The sequence below is a fragment of the Antrostomus carolinensis genome, unplaced genomic scaffold, assembly GCF_000700745.2.
Source record: "Antrostomus carolinensis isolate BGI_N321 unplaced genomic scaffold, ASM70074v2 scaffold9537, whole genome shotgun sequence".
Classification (NCBI taxonomy): domain Eukaryota; kingdom Metazoa; phylum Chordata; class Aves; order Caprimulgiformes; family Caprimulgidae; genus Antrostomus; species Antrostomus carolinensis.
In genome coordinates this window covers 14,629-30,557 of record NW_010329499.1, presented here as the reverse complement: position 1 = coordinate 30,557, position 15,929 = coordinate 14,629, and the positions used below count along the sequence as shown (strand labels likewise).

General features: G+C 39.4%; 1 protein-coding gene across 1 annotated transcript in view; it reads left to right on the top strand.

Moving 5' to 3' along the window:
- Positions 1 to 15,859, top strand: part of PRTG (protogenin) — a gene marked incomplete at its 5' end in the record, with an annotated part of 49,308 nt that extends 33,449 nt beyond the window's left edge. Inside the window, 9 exons of the mRNA XM_010172588.1 lie at positions 2,711 to 2,806; positions 3,346 to 3,532; positions 5,216 to 5,343; positions 6,107 to 6,277; positions 9,181 to 9,363; positions 10,558 to 10,678; positions 11,603 to 11,768; positions 12,760 to 12,864; positions 13,982 to 15,859. Coding sequence (XP_010170890.1) covers positions 2,711 to 2,806; positions 3,346 to 3,532; positions 5,216 to 5,343; positions 6,107 to 6,277; positions 9,181 to 9,363; positions 10,558 to 10,678; positions 11,603 to 11,768; positions 12,760 to 12,864; positions 13,982 to 14,371 — 1,547 coding nt within the window. The remainder of the gene's footprint in view (positions 1 to 2,710; positions 2,807 to 3,345; positions 3,533 to 5,215; positions 5,344 to 6,106; positions 6,278 to 9,180; positions 9,364 to 10,557; positions 10,679 to 11,602; positions 11,769 to 12,759; positions 12,865 to 13,981) is intronic.
- Positions 15,860 to 15,929: the final 70 nt, after the last annotated feature.

The window sequence follows — 15,929 nt, the reverse complement described above, 5'->3', positions numbered from 1 at the left end:
AAAAATGTGGTTTTTGCAAAGACATTTGAATTTTTTTGTGGGAGTTACATTTTTGCCTTTCTTCCACATCCTGTTATTCTTCCTCTCCTCCCCAATCAAGTGTTAATGAGGAATTCAGGTTTAAAAAAAAAAAAAAAGCAGCAGCAATGAGGATAAACAGACCTCACAGGCTCCTCATTCAGCTCAGCAGGGCACTAGACCTTTGCTATTCTCCATTTCACAGTGAAGATGATCAGTTCTGGGTGACCACTTTCAAAGGGCACAGAGTTTTTGAAGGTGCTCGGCGGGTTGATAATTTGTCATGTCTGTCATCCTGTGTCTTGCGGAAATGCAGCAGGGATCTCTTCTGCAGGAACTTGTAAAGAAAAGGACAGACTGTGGCACTTGGCTGATTGGATGCAGTCTGTTTATGTGGAATCTGTTCAAGGCCTGATAAATAGTACCTGAATTCAAGTTTTTTCTAAGAATAGATGGGAGAATCAACTATTATAACAGCCTCCAACACATAATTCTAATGAGATTTTAAAGATGTCTTGATGGCCTCTTTTTAAAATGTTGGCTGTGTTTTTGTATATTTCAGTTATGTGATAAATGTATGCTTAGCGAAGAAGCCTGGGAAGGTGTATACCTCCTCCTTTCTGAGATGCATGCTGTAATTCACCTCAAGTCTCCATAACTTGATTTCAGTGTGTTCAAATCACTTGGCACTTTTGAAGTGCAGTTATCTTCGGCTAGGCTCAGTGTTTTTAAATGCACCTTCCCTTCACACACCTTTTGAGTTTTTTTACAAATTTTTTAAGAGATTGCAATGATGTACATATAATATCTTACTACCTTTCTGAATTTTAGATATTTAAATTCCATATTTTCTTTTATCACATGCTTAAGGTTATTCTGTATATTTGTATCCATCTCCTCCTTTTATCTGAATATAATTTGTTGGCTAGGAACAACTGATGTCATCTGTTGTTAAAGTGATAATGTAAAGTGAAAAACACCTCAAAACAAATGACAATTTTACTCTAGTTTAGAAAAACCTCTTTTTTGACATTTTGCTATTTATGTTGTCTACTTGTGATGTTAAAGTCTATTTGGAAAATGGGAATGGGCTCCTCTTGCCTATTCTACCATTAGTGTTAAACATATCAAAGAAATACTTTGATATAAATTTAAGAGCCCCTTTTCCTTTACACCTATATTTAGATTTTGTTAAAATAGTATTTTAAAAATAAACATACATAAAGATGTACACTCAACCTAGCGATACTTCATTTAAACATGATGTTGGTAACTACAGCACAAAAAGATTGTCTATTTCAAAATAAATATGAAAAGATTTTACGAAATGCATTATCATGGAATTACTATGCTGTCTTTACGGAAACATCGAGTTGTTAAGATTGTATTGCTGGTGCAGAGACTGCAGAGGGAGCTAACGATCTGATGTAAGCAAAAGTCCTATTTGTGGTGAGGAAATGTCAGAGATTTGTGTTCCTGTTTATTTCATGAGAGAGGCCATGCCAAATCTCAGCTAAAATGAAGACAGCTTCTTTTGTGAAGGGATAATATTATGGTATTTTAGGGCAAGGAAAAAAGAATTAAAGATTATCATCTGTCTAGACCTTCTGAAAATCTTAATAGAAAGAACAATAATAGAAGAGGAAAATGTCCTAATAACTCCATCAGTGCTGGGTGAAGTTTAGCTGAACCAGAAGAGCTGGTAGGTACTAGCAGCAAGTGCTGCCACCTTGCAAATCACCATTGTATAGAAGGGATTTGTCGCAAATACCATTGCAAGGGAGTACACTGCAGAGAAGCAGTACAGCCATTCTGGTACTTTGCTGCCCTTCTGACCACATCTGGGTACCCCACACTATCTCCACTTACAGAAAGCTCAAGGCCCCTTTCTAACTCCTTCCTCTGTAGTAATTTTTCACTTGTCTCAAGGCCATTGCATCATTAACAGAACTGAGAGAAGCTGCAAACTGCAATATGGGTACGCAGAGACATGGCCAGAGAAAGGGAAATAGGGAGACCCTTCAAGCTAGGAACAGTGACCCTCTAAGAATGCCAGAACCAGCTTTCAAGAAAACATGTGGAAGTGGAAGTTGTTAGTCAAAAATATTATTAACAATCACTGTTGTTTCACAGAATATCTCCTCTAGGAACCTGGAACCAAAACATTTCCCATTTCTATGCTGCGTCCTGTCTTCCTGCCTTTACTTTGATTGCCCTGCTTCATTACAGCCTGCTTATCCAGGAATAAATGTTGATTTCTGTGGACCTCATGCTGTTTGCTTTAACAAATCTTTGTTATAGACTAAAAGCACTATAAATGTGCTGAATAGTACTATTAAATCTAGCTCTGTAGCTGTGAGGGTTTGATTTCTGTTACAGATAGAAGTGTGATATTTATCCTACTCCCACTGATTTCTGTTACAAACTTCTGTTTTGGGGTATTGGAAGCAAGACTGGGAGAGAATGTGACTGATTCTAGTGCAGTCTGGGCAAAGATTCAGGGAAATTTGCAGGGCTGGAGAAAAGACAGGCTTCCAGGCATCCAGCCTATTCATCAGTCTGCTGATTATGGCGGGCAAGTTTTGAACAAAATTTGCAGGAGAATCAAGTTATCGCCCTATCTATGGATGTCTGAAAATCCCTTTTTTTAAAAAAAAAAAAAAGTCTAATTATTCTTTTCTTCTTTGTGCAGATCCTAGAAGAAAATATCATGTAAGGCTGCTGGCATATAACAGTATGGAAGAAGGTTATCAGGCAGACCAAACAGTCAGCACTCCAGGATGTGTCTGTAAGTGTTGTAGGTACATGAAGAATTTATTAAGAGCTGAGCTGTTTCAAGGTTCCAGCAGCTCTGTGTTTTTAACCTATAAATAATCAATTAATTCAGTGTAAAGCAGAGAATCAGAAAGATCATATCTGTGACAAATACTGTCCTAGTCATCCTGCAACTGAGTCTCCTGTGTTCATGAACTGCAGCTGAGGAAACAAGATAGCTACCAAGCACATTTTCTTCCACTACTGGATTGTCTGCATCATCTAACCAGTGACATATCACGTATTTTATGAGAGATTTATCTCTCTCCCTTGTCTGTGTTTATCGTTTTGGTTTTGACTGAACAAGTGGGACTACAGAAGTAATATGTGACATGTATTGGGTTAGGAGGGATCTTTTATAGCTTAAACCAGATACCTGGGTCTGAATACCAGGTAGTGCTGTGCAGGGGCAGATTTGAATCTAAAGCTGTGGGCTCAGACCTGTCTCTTAATCTTACCAGTATCTGTATGCAGTTCATTAAATAATTCATGCTCCTTTTTTGTTTTAAACAGCTGTCCGTGATCGCATGGTGCCACCACCACCACCCCCTCACCACCTCTATGCTAAAGCTAACACTTCATCTTCTATCTACCTTCACTGGGGAAAGCCTGCCTTTACATCTGCACAAGTCATTAACTACACAATCCGCTGCAACCCAGTGGGGCTGCAGAATGCTTCTCTGGTTCTCTACCTTCAAACGTAAGTGCAGCTCTACTAATGAGTCCTCGTTTCTCATTTCCAGATCCTTCCCACTCAGTTTCTACTCTTCCCGCCCTCTCTTAATTGCTTTTTACTGAAACACCTTTTATCTCCCTTAGAGGACTGTGTGTTTTACCCAGTGGCTGCTAGTTCTGTTTCTTGGGTTATTTAAGATGTGTTCGTAGCACAGCTTAATTCCCTACCTGTGATCCTTATGTTGGATCCCTGGATGAGCTCTTGAATTTTTAATGGATTTTTAGCTAAGTTGCATTTAGTTTTAAGCTCTTCTTCAACCAAACAAAAGCAATTATCTGTTTTATAGGTAGCTTGTCTGGGCAAAGATAGGACTTAGTCCAGTGGCTGATTTTAAGACTGGAAATGAGAATTTTTGAGTTTTGAGGGGTTGAGCGTGTTATTGTGGGAATGCCGCATTCCTGACAGTGTGGCACCCTGCCAGGAGAAAGATGAGTGGGAACGATAGCTTGCTTTTCAGAGAAGCAAAGTGTGATCCACAGAACAGGGAAGAAATTCTGCCTGGGCTTAGTGTTCAACCCTCTGCCCAGGCAGTATGGGAGCAGACGACTTTGCTCCATTGTGACTGCCTATGCTGAGGGCCATGGTGCTGCTGAGGGAATCCATATGTGGGTTTACTCAAGCCCTCTAAATAAGATAAATGCTATCTTAAAAGATAGTTTCCTTCCTAATATTGATGGTTTTCTCTCCAAAGAACACATCCCCTGCTGCATAACTCCTGACTTAACGATTAGATGCAGTATAATCACCATGTAAAAATCTTAGCGTGCACTGTGGAGTATAGGAATGAATGCTGCTTTTTGTGATGGGATGAAACTATTGCAAACATTGGTGACTGCCTTTGCAGTATAGAAGATTGAAATACTAAGATTTAATAAAGCAGTATCTGTAGAGTAACACCACTTTAAATTGAGATTGAATCTCAATTTGGGTATTTTCATATGGAATTAACCCAAGAGTATGTGAAAGATTTCTCCCCACCCCCAGAATCAAAGTAAAGCAGAATGTCTACAACTGACTTTGTGATCAAATAGTAACTTGCGATATTACAATTAATATAATCAATTTTACAATTAATAAATTACCAACTATGACTACAAGATGACTACAACATTCATATTCTGCAGAGAACCCATGAACATGAGATGATAGAGGCCATGAGTGGAGGGGGAGGTTGCACACATAGCCTGTGAACTGAGAAGCAGATCCAGGAAAAGTGGATGGAGCCAAGAGCACGTGCCTTTTAGCTGTCGTGTTGGTTGTAGTTTAAGTGTTACACCAGCCTGAAGCATAGTGTCCTATGGACAAATGTGGAAAGAGCCGAGTTTGGGATTCCTACGGGTGATCTGGGCAATAATATTCTTGGACTTGCTTGTGCATCAGCTGTTCAAACAACCTTTATAAAAACTTGTGCTCAAGTTAACTGACAGCAGACGCCATATCCTCCAGAGAGCTCCAGGGTTAGTACAGTCACATTTTCAGGTAGACATCCATCGTGCAGATGGACGATGTGTCTGGACTTGAACTGCTTTGTTCTGTGTTGAACTGACAGTGACAATCTACTCGTGGTGACTAGGAGATATCATTTGAGTTTGGGATCTTCAAGTCAACTGCTGCTGTTAAATTTATTTTATTCCTTCATCTGTACAGGTCAGAGACACACATGTTAGTTCAAGGTCTTGAGCCAAAAACCATGTATGAATTTGCAGTTCGGCTGCATGTTGACCAGCTCTCCAGTCCCTGGAGTCCAGTAGTCTACCATACTACCCTTCCAGAAGGTAAGGTACTAGGAGAGGACTACATAGTTCTAAAAAGAAACCTCTGTAAAACAAATGGCCTGAAAAATTGCTTATTGATTTTAAGCTGTCTGTAGGAGAGAGAAATACTTTTCTCTGAGATACAGATACTGCTCTTCTCAATGAGAGAGAGAAAAATGCTGTCAGGAAAATCCTTGTTCTGGGACTGTGGAATTCTTTCTCAAAATCTTTCTAAAATCAGCAATGCTTTTTATTATAAAATGTGATATACTTACACCATTAGCAACTACTGAGTGGAAATAACTTAAATAAAAAAATTAAAATATGTATTGAAGAGGCATGGCTGATTCATAGGCATTATGAAAACATATTTTAAAACCCAAAAGTTTTAGAAACTGTAAGAACATTACACATCTCCTGCCCTAGCTGCTGGTTTGCTTTGCTGCCAGCTTGGGTCAGTGAAAACAAAAAACTTCAGTTTCGTGTTCTCAGCATTGTAGTGTTTGGGATGTGCCTGTTCACAGAGTAACAATGTAGTGTTTTATCCGTAACTGCTTCCTTCTGGAGTTGAAGGAAAAAGATGAAATTTGATTTTACAAAATCTAAGCTATTGACCAGATCAGAAACAGGAGAGTTTCTCTTGAGGAGCAGTATGTGTTTGTTTATATGTTGTTTATGTGGGATGTAGCAGTAGCCATTAGGTCTGCACATCAGTTTCTTTCTGAGCAATTTAATTGCATGTAAATTAGGTTAGCCTAATAGCATTGTGTTACTGTTCTCACAGCACCATCTGGCCCTCCAGTAGGAGTAAAGGTGACTTTGATAGAGGATGATACTGCTTTGGTTTCCTGGAAGCCACCTGATGGTCCTGAAACAGTTGTTACACGATATACTATCCTTTATGCATCCAGGAAGTCTTGGATTGCTGGGGAATGGCAAGTGTTGCACAGAGAAGGTAAACTAAAAATCATAAACCAATGAAACGGACAAACAATGATGCTGCTTATAAGATGCTTTGTTACTTTCAGCTCCCTTGGACTACAATAAGAAAGAAATTAATATAAATGTTCACATAAAAGTTAGAATTATTATTCCCATAGTTGCAATGAAAATGTATTGAAAAGTAATTAATACTCAGAAGGTGGGAGGAGAGGGGCTGTCTGTATTGCTGTGAGCCCAGTGTGTACATGTGAATCAAAATGTTTCATAAATCCAGTTACATTCATCTTAGTTCTGTTGTAGCCATGATTGTGAGGGTTTCATTTTGTAAATGCACTCTTTCAAATCCGAAGTCTCTCAGATGCCTTGCGCTCCAGAAATAAATTTATAAACGCGGCTGTGTGGGTTTATACATTTCTTTCGACCACTGCCAATTCAGCTAGCTCAGTTTGCTTAATGAACTTTTCCCTACTCCCAGTAAATTGCTCTGCAAATTCAATTTAACTCTTTGGCTCTGTTCTTCTGCTGAGCCCCTGCTAGCTAATCTAACAGTAACTCAGGTATGGTGATATGAACTGCAGTCACGTCTTTGTGACTAGATGTAGATACAGTCTAAATTTTTATTGGCACTTTCTGGAATAATACTATGATTTGAAGAGCTGCATCAAGAACAGATTTCTACTATAGTGAGAAAAAAGAAAAAAGGCACTTACTGTTTGGTTGGTATTCAAAATAGACAAAAGCAGTTCAGAGTAGATAATGTTCTAATAATGTATTAAACCAGAGAGGGAAGCTCAGTGTTCCAGAGTAAAGTCATGTGCTTAAGTAGCTTATTTAAGAGGATTGCCAAGGAAGAGTTACTATTTTGTTGTTCTGTGTTGTTTCATGGCTGAAAGCTTAGTTGAGCAGAGAGCAAGGCTTTAAAATTTCTGTGGAGAAAATTAATAAAACTTAACAAGTGCACTCACAGAGGACAACTCGTGTTGCCATCAGTGAGAGTGAACAGTTTTGGTTCAAAGACAGTGGTTGTTCTTTGTGCTGCTCCTGAAGAGAGGATGAAGGACCAGCAGCCATTCTGAAAGGTGGCAATGCTGCTTTGCCTTTGGTGGAGCAGAACAGCATCTTAAATAGTATTTTACCATAGATATACTGGATGAGGGAATGGCAATAACAGTAAACATTTTCATGTGTTCCCATATTGAAAGTGTTGGAGAGAATGACACTAAACTTGTTCTGCAGAAGATCTGTGAAATCTTAACCCCATTCCTTTCCCATACCTCCCCCAAAGACATGCCCCCAAATAAAAAAATTTTAAAACCCCACCAAACCAAAACAAAAAACCCCACAAACCAACCCTACCATGTATAAAAGTTCTAGCATGGACTTTAGTTTATGCATTAAAATTTCTACCAATCCACTAACTTAAAAAACAAAACCCTGTAATTGGACTGAGCTTGTGTTAGCCATGGCAGAATTAAAAAATACCGCTGCATTTTGTTGCCAGTTTGTGTTGTGAATTATCTTCCAGCCACCTCCCCCCTTTTCCCTACTTCTCTTCAAGCGGATCAGAAGTTACAGCCTTTACACACTTGGCGTGCAGTAAATCAGTACAAAGTGCTTACTTACTTTAGCAATGCAGCAGATTTGAAAGGAGCTAGTGGGAAAGAGCCTGTAATATTGAATCGTGACCTTTCGCCCTTGCTGGTGCTAAATATTGCAGCTCCTTTGGTTACAGATACCTGACATTTTACTTCAGATGCTTTCAGCGTTTGTTTTTTGTTTTTTGGTGGGGTTGTTTTTTTTTTGTGCAAGAGCTGAAATAGCTTTTGAAGTAACTTCCTGTTCGCCAAATGTATAATCTTTTCTGTCAGCACAACCACCTTCTATTTTATACGCTCCCATGATACTATAAATTCTGACTTCTGAAACTGATTTGAAAGGTTGAAATTTAGACTTAAGTCTGACAAAGAGAATGGAATATGTGAAAGAGAACAAGGGATAGATTTAGTCCTGTAACTGCCACTTTTTTTTTAAGAAAAGCAATATATTTCTGTGGTAGGAAGAAACATAGGCATTTTAGAAAGGAATTGAATTTTAAGCAGCAGTCTGGAGTCCCTAGACAGGCAAAGCTCTCATTGACTTTGATAGGAGTTTTGCCTGTCTAAGGACGATGCAAGTGAATCCTATTTATGTTCTTAATCTGTTTTTCCTGCCTTCACAGACTTTAGGAAATGTATCCTTAGCATGTAAGAAAGACATTTTCTGTAATATTTTTAGTAGCATAGCTTACATGCACAGTAATCAAGGAAGCCTACGCAGGTCTAAATAGGGTTTAATTTTATTTTAAAAGCATGGTATAATGGACTCTTCCCAATCTGTTCTGTTAATTTTACCAACTAGACCTGAAATTTGATAAACTGAACCTGAATTATTTTGTTATGACAATTTTCATTCACATTCAGGATACAGTGGATCTAGGAGAGGCACATGGATTAGTGTATGAGAGAGGTCTAACATTCTGCTTTCTGTGCCTGAAAGCCTGGTTGATGCTGGGAGCATCTCCGCACAGATATGATCACAACAAAAACGCTATCACACTGAAATGCGGTAGTGCTAGATTTAGGATTAGTATGTTGTGTATTGTAGCCAATACTTGACTCTTGGTTTTGAACTATACTGGCACTTCACAGTGTGCCGTGTTCAAGCAGTACAGAGAGAAAGAACAGAAGGGACAAGCAGGCAACCCCTGTGTTCGTTCTGTACCCTGTATATGCAGGTTAGAACATATGAAAGTGACCACAATCTTCAAACAAGATTTGGAGGTTTTACTGGAAATAAAGCTTAAGTCCCAATGTCTAAATGTCAGTCTGTTCCCACAGGTTTTGTCTAACTGGAACCATTTATCAAATCTTTTAACAGGGGCAATGACCATGGCTTTGCTGGAAAACCTTGTAGCAGGAAATGTCTACTTGGTCAAAATAGCAGCCTCCAATGAAGTGGGAGAAGGACCCTTCTCGAATGCGGTGGAACTTGCTGTCCTGCCAAAGGAGACATCAGAGTCTAATCAGAGACCTAAACGCTTGGATTCGGAAGATTCCACAAGTCAGTAGCAATTTTTTAATTACTGCTGTCACAAGTACTAGTAAGAAAGATCCCTCTTGTTTTAGCTTGTAACTGCTTCCTGGGCAAACCATTCTGTTTTATGTGAGGCAGTCCCAACAGTGTAGCGTTTTCTTCTAAATGAAATAATTTTGGAATTTTTATCTCAGTTCAACTCAGAGCTGGTTTAATTCTTCTGCTCAGAAGCTGGAAGTTTGCCTTTCAAATGAGAATACATAACTGTTTTCAATTTTATATCAACTTTGCAGCCACTCTTCTAAGGCATTTCCTCTAAGTCCTTTATTTGGCTTGAGATATCAGTAGCACTAGGTCAGATAGAACCAGACAGCCCAGCAGAGATGAGATGGTGTCTCAAATGAATCTGTTGAAATTTGCTAGTTCCTGGTATTCCAGCAATCCCAATCAACCCGTCAGTCAGTGATATACCAGCGTGTATTTTCACCAAAGAAGTCAGCCCCACCTGCAGCTCTTTGGGGAAAACTATGTGTTACCTCGTGAAAATTAAGGCAACATCAGTGGTTTCTCCATATAAGAATGGAAAAACACATTGTCTTTGACATAAAAGAGGATTTATCTTGGTGACTTGTTACAGATTTTAAAGCTATCTGGGGAGACAACAGCTAGTTATTATTCAGTTACATGAATCTTTTAACCTTTCCTTATTGTTACACATTGAATTGTGATTAAAACACAGGGATTTTTCTTGCTCAGGTTTTCTCCTTCCTGGAATTCAGTTATATTTTAGGCCTGAATAAGCAAAGAGAGTCATACCCTCAGGATTAGGTTAATAGACATATGATGTCAAAGCATAAACCAAAGTCAACCCTCCTAGGTGACAGTGGTGGAAATCTCCAAGCCTCTTCCCTTAGTTGTCTAGTAGCACACTGTAAGGAAAGGGCTGGAGAGAGCTCCTCTGCTCCGTGTTGTAGGTCACCGAACGGGCTGTGGTATGGGGCAGTCCTTTCTTCCCCTTCCACACCAGGACTGCATACACTCCTCTGTTTGGTCTACAAATTTTATTTTTAAAAATGTCAAAATGTATGACAGAGAAGGTCTGGAAATCTCATTAAAAGGAAGCATATGTCTCTGTGGTTGTGACTGTATTAATTTCCTGACAGGGAGCAGGGGGTAACTCTTCTTATTTACTGAGCCTTTCTATGTTCTTTTTTGCGACAGCTTTTTCTGACTATTATCATCTGGACCAGAAATCAATGACTGGCATTGTTGTCGGGGTCTGCATAGCCTTGACCTGCATCCTTATCTGCATCCTGATCTTAATTTATCGCAGTAAAGCCAGGTGTGTTTTTGTTCTTGAAGACTGAGCTCTTTCTCAGTGCACTGATTCCTGGGACATGCCTTCTTCTAGAAGAGTGTTAAGTTCTCTGAAGTACTCTGTCTCTTCACCTATTCCTACCAGCAGTAGAAACAAAGCATTTTGTTGGCTCTTACTGCTCTACCTGAGCCTCTTCTCCAGTGAAAAGAAGGAAGAATCTGCAGAGGGAGTCAGTGGTGCTTTGACCACTGAGTATGAGGCGTGTTTCCAAATAAGAAAACACATTTTGCGTCAAATAAGCATGCTGCTTTACATCATCTGCCCCTCCTGCTTAACCCTCCAGCCTGCCCAGACCTGGTTTGCAAGGCTTTAACCCTCTGGTGTTGCTGGATAAGAGGAACTCTGACACAAAGCAGTTCCCTGGTGCAGTTTCTTTGCAGTGGTGCAAGCCACCATCTGTCTGTCTTGTCATCAGCTGCTATGGGGTATAAACTGGCCCAGGGACTCTGCCCATAACTTTGGGATCAGAACAAATACAAGTTACTTGAAATAATAAATTAAACAACTGCCTGAAAGTTTATTTTAGTAACAAGGGCATTTTAGCATAGATGCAGGAAAAAATATGGACTGGGAGACAGTCTCTCTCATCATAGAAAGGTCTTAATATCATTAGTGGTTACTTCCTCCAAGTAATATTACTAATCATGAAAATTCCTGTCTGCACATAAGCTTGTAGCCTACTGTGTATGATTAACTGGAAGCAGATGTTATTTTTATCACAAGCAATAACATTTAAATTCCATGAGATTTAGGAGTATCATATAACAAAATGTAAATGCCAAGAATATACTAATATTACTTGATTAACAATAGCTTTGAAGTTTATCCTTGATTTTTTTTTTTTTATTTTTTTCCTGTGGGTCAATTTTTTCCTGCTTAACACTGTAGGAAAACATCTGCTCCTAAACCTGTGCAGCAAAGCACTGACCAGCTGTCACATACCAGCATCTCATTAGCCAGTGCTAATGAGGTGGAGAAGAGTATTGAACGAATAGCAGAGAATGAAGAATCCTTATTGCCAATGATAGTGGGAAACAGCTTCATCGATGCCAAGGTACTGTGAGCTTTACTCACTCCCAAACAGAAATATTTCTTTAGAATACATTGCTATAACATCTGAGTCCTTATCAAAAGTAAAATATGTACGCTACAAATCCACAGCAGTTTTGTTTTTTTTTTTTAATGGGACAAGCAAAAGTTTGGCAATCCAGGGTCAAATTTTCAAGACTTATCTTAAAGTTCAGCTAGAGATCTGATTCCGTAAACTTGTCGTACACTGTACTCTGCAGATTGCAGTTTGGCTCTGGCACAGGATCAAAGGATAGAAGCTCCATAGATTTAGAGCTCCTAGGGGGCCTCTGCTAGTCCAAGGAGACAGGTGAGAGAGTCCTTGTCAGCACATAGTTCAGCAAGTGCCTGTGCAAGATGCAGTCAAGTATGACACTAAGTAGGTATTAAATAAAATAGTATTTTTCTGTATATTTACTGGTAAGACAATGTTGCATTTTTTAAACTTGTATTTGGTCAAACTGTAAATTAATCTAGATGGCAGGATGTATCAGTGGATGTGTAGAATTTTACAGTCCAGGAGTCAGTGTGACAAAGCCACAACAGCCTTACTTTCACACGCAACATACCGATGTAAGGATTGTTCTGTACACGCTGCAAACGTGCATGGAGCTGCTCCCTAAGGATATATGGAAGAGCTGGGAAATGGAAATGGAGCCCAGTACAGGCATAGACGCTATGGCTATGAATGGTCACATTCAAAGTAGTAGAGCAAAAGCAGCAACTGGAATATTTTGCTGTGTTTGCAGTTTTATAGCTGTTGGGTCTGGCATGTGGGCTTGCCAGATTTAGTAGATCTAGTCTTGACTCATCTTGAGCAGTAGATGAATACCAGACCACAAAAACGTAGTCATGTAGCACTAAATTTTCATTCATCTTCCTTTTCAAGGAGCCAGTAGGTAGGAATAGAAAAATATTGTCAAGTATCTTAGAATAGTTTGTTAAAATAAATGTCTGTGTGTCTCCCTCTGTTGTAGGGAGGATCTGATCTGATTATTAACAGCTATGGGCCTGTCACAAAGGCTAACTGCAAGAAGAGGTGGCTGTTCTTCCAAGATACTAAGAAGATGAAGACTGAGGAGGTAATTGGTCTAATGGGCAGAGATACACAGTCTTTACTGTAATACCATGTGTTTGCAAAGGAAGATATGTAGCTTTCTATTTATTGAAAAGCATAATTAGTGGTCTAAGTTTTAACTGGATAGTTTCAGTTGTGCTAAGTTTGATGGTGTTCTACCTTGTAGTAAAGTCTTACGGAAGTTTCATTTCCCATCCCAAGTGGTCAGATATCGTAACTCTTCACTGTTAACGGATTGCTTTCTTGCCTGTGCCCTTTTATCTGTGAGCAAAAGGATTTCTGTGTACTGGGTCTGTGCACAGCATCTACAGTACTACATCTGCAGAGACTTTGTATAAATATAAATGCAAATTAAATATGTATTTATAAGAAAAATAACATAAAAAATACAAAGAATCCCCTCCTACCTTGACAGCTAAAACTTTGTTTGCTGAAGAGAAACCAAAAGAGGGAAAATAAATTATTTACCCAAAGTACTGAAGAAATTGAGAATCTGAGCTAGAACTGTCTGGCTTCTGAAATTGTTGCTCTGGATATATTTGCTATTTGGATGCAAAAGATAGCAGTTTAAAACTGAAGTGTTAAACCAAATCCTGAACATTATAATGCAAATTCATACCTACGGGGCATCTAACTAATGTTTATTGCATTGTAACATTTATTGTCCTCTTGTATGTTTAAGGATAGGAAGTCTTGATATCCATGTTGTAAATTTGTATTCCAAAATATTTCCAGAAGCAGCTGCATATTTCTCATGCCTCTATAAGCAAAATATTTGCTACCACCCAAGGAGTAATGCTTAAAGAATATGCATGAAGGGATGGGAAAGAGCTTTACCAAGTATGTTTTTAAAATACCATTCGGGTCTCTCCAGTGAAATCATTCTTGATTAGCCATGCTTAGCTAGAAGGGATTATTGCATCTATTATGGAAGAGAAAAGTATAAGCAAGACTTGAGATTGATTCTTTTTAACCTTCTGTAAGAAAGCACAGATTGTTCCAAGCCAATGCTGCTAGAGGCACTCTGGTGGAATAGGAGATAGGAAATGCAGTAAAAATTCAAATTACAGCTCAGCTTTTTAGAGGCTGAACAACCTTTTTCCTCTCTGCTTTTTATGTAGCCTCAGAGAAGATTTGTCCAGGCGGTGTGTCTGTATCAGCCAGGCACCACTGTGCTGATCAGTGAGGATGACTCCCCCAGCTCTCCTGGCCAGCAGTCTAATTTCCAGGTGCCATTCAGTGCTGTTGCTGATACGGAGCATTCAGCCAACAGTGAAGGAAGCCACGAGACTGGTGACTCTGGAAGATTTTCTCATGAGTCCAACGATGAGATACACCTCTCCTCTGTGACAAGTGCCACCCCTCCCACTGCCAGTCCTTTTGTAAGCAGTGACTTGGGTATGAACATGATGAGCCCTGACATAAGTAACTGCACAGAGTCTCCTCTGCCGTTTGCTACTGACCAGACTCCTACCTCACCTCTTCAGATACACTCTGCAGTGCAAAACTGACATCACTAGGGCCACGCCAGACATTCTTGCAGTGTATGTCTGTTCGAAGGACAATGAACAGGGAGCCAAAGTTTTATTGTGGAAAGCCTGATAACCTAGCAGGTGATCCCACATTTTTGTTGAATGGGGTTTTTTTCCTTTTTTTGTTTTGTTTTGTTTGTTTTTTAAAACTCGCTCATTTTGAATGTTCAGTGATCAACAAATGTGAAAGGACAGTGAAGATTTCTGACTGAAGTTAAAAATATGTCAGTGGAGCAAAGGGAAGGCTGTTGGCCCTTTTGCTGACTATCTACCTCAGTTCGCCGAGAGGTGAACTCTGAATGACGACTGCTTTACCTCGTTTGTGTTCTAGTTGGTCTCAGCTATGGAACTGATGATACTTCCTAGTAGTGTTGTTTTATTTTGGGTTTCTTTTTTTTTTGTTTGTTTGTTTTCAGTTGTGTGTAGAATGTGTGTGTGTGTGTGTGTGTGCGCATGTGTGTGCGCCCAGTGATCAGGGAGTTGTATAGGTCGGTGAACAAGATTGTTTAGCTGAAGCTCTGTCTTTAAAAGAAGGAAACCTCAGAGTATAAAATGTGATGATTTAAGGTGGTTGACACAGAGGATGTTAAAAACTGGGAAAACTGGAGTTGGTGCTTCCACTTATACAGCCAGATGAAAGCTTTTGTACCTCTTGATTTCTCATAAACCCAGTAAGCCTAAGTCAGTGCCTTTCCCCAAGAAACTTGTGCCAGCAACTGCTGACAGGTTGTATGCTATATTCTTAGGGCTCTGGGACATGTTGGGTTCCCCACAGTGACAAATGTTGCCCCTTTATTGACAGTTAATGCTAAAAAGCATGGCAAAATGAAGAAGTATTCAGCATTTCCAAACAGTTTGGCTCTGCCCGAGAGTCATGGAATAGATAATAATGCTGAGCATTCCAGTATCGCAGTACTTCTTAGCAATGGTGCCTTGCATTATATATTAAGAAATTACTGATTTGCCTTATGCCTTTTTAGTATTCATAAAGTTGCTTTGGAGTACAGAAAGATGCCTTAAATGCTTCTTAGATGTTCTAAGTAAACTGTATCGTGAGTTTATAGTTCATTTTTACCCAGCTTTGAGTGCTGATATTGGCATCCTGTGTCTCAGAGCTGTTGTTAGGATGCAGCCCTGCTCCTTGCCTTTGCCTAGTGTCCTGTTAGCCAGGAATTTTAGCTCAGGGAGTGACTTTACCCACATGCCAGTCTAAAACTCTGATTAGGCTACCATGAGAAATAAAAAAGCCAGAGCTTTAGTTGAAGAGTCTGTTGAAAAAGGTCAGTACTGCTACTGCCTTGAACCCATGCAATTCCTGTTTTATACTACCTCCTTTAAAAGTTATTCTAGTGTTTTTTTGGGGTTTCTTTTTGTTGTTTTTTTTTTTTTTCCTGTACTCAGGGAACGGTTTGTTACTTTTGAGCTGCCTCACTGAAATGTGGAGCAAACTGACAGGGTATCATGTTTGTTTTTTAATAGCAGAAAGGGGGACAGAGGAGGAGGAGGTTGGAATCATCCAATGTTATAAACTTGCCTG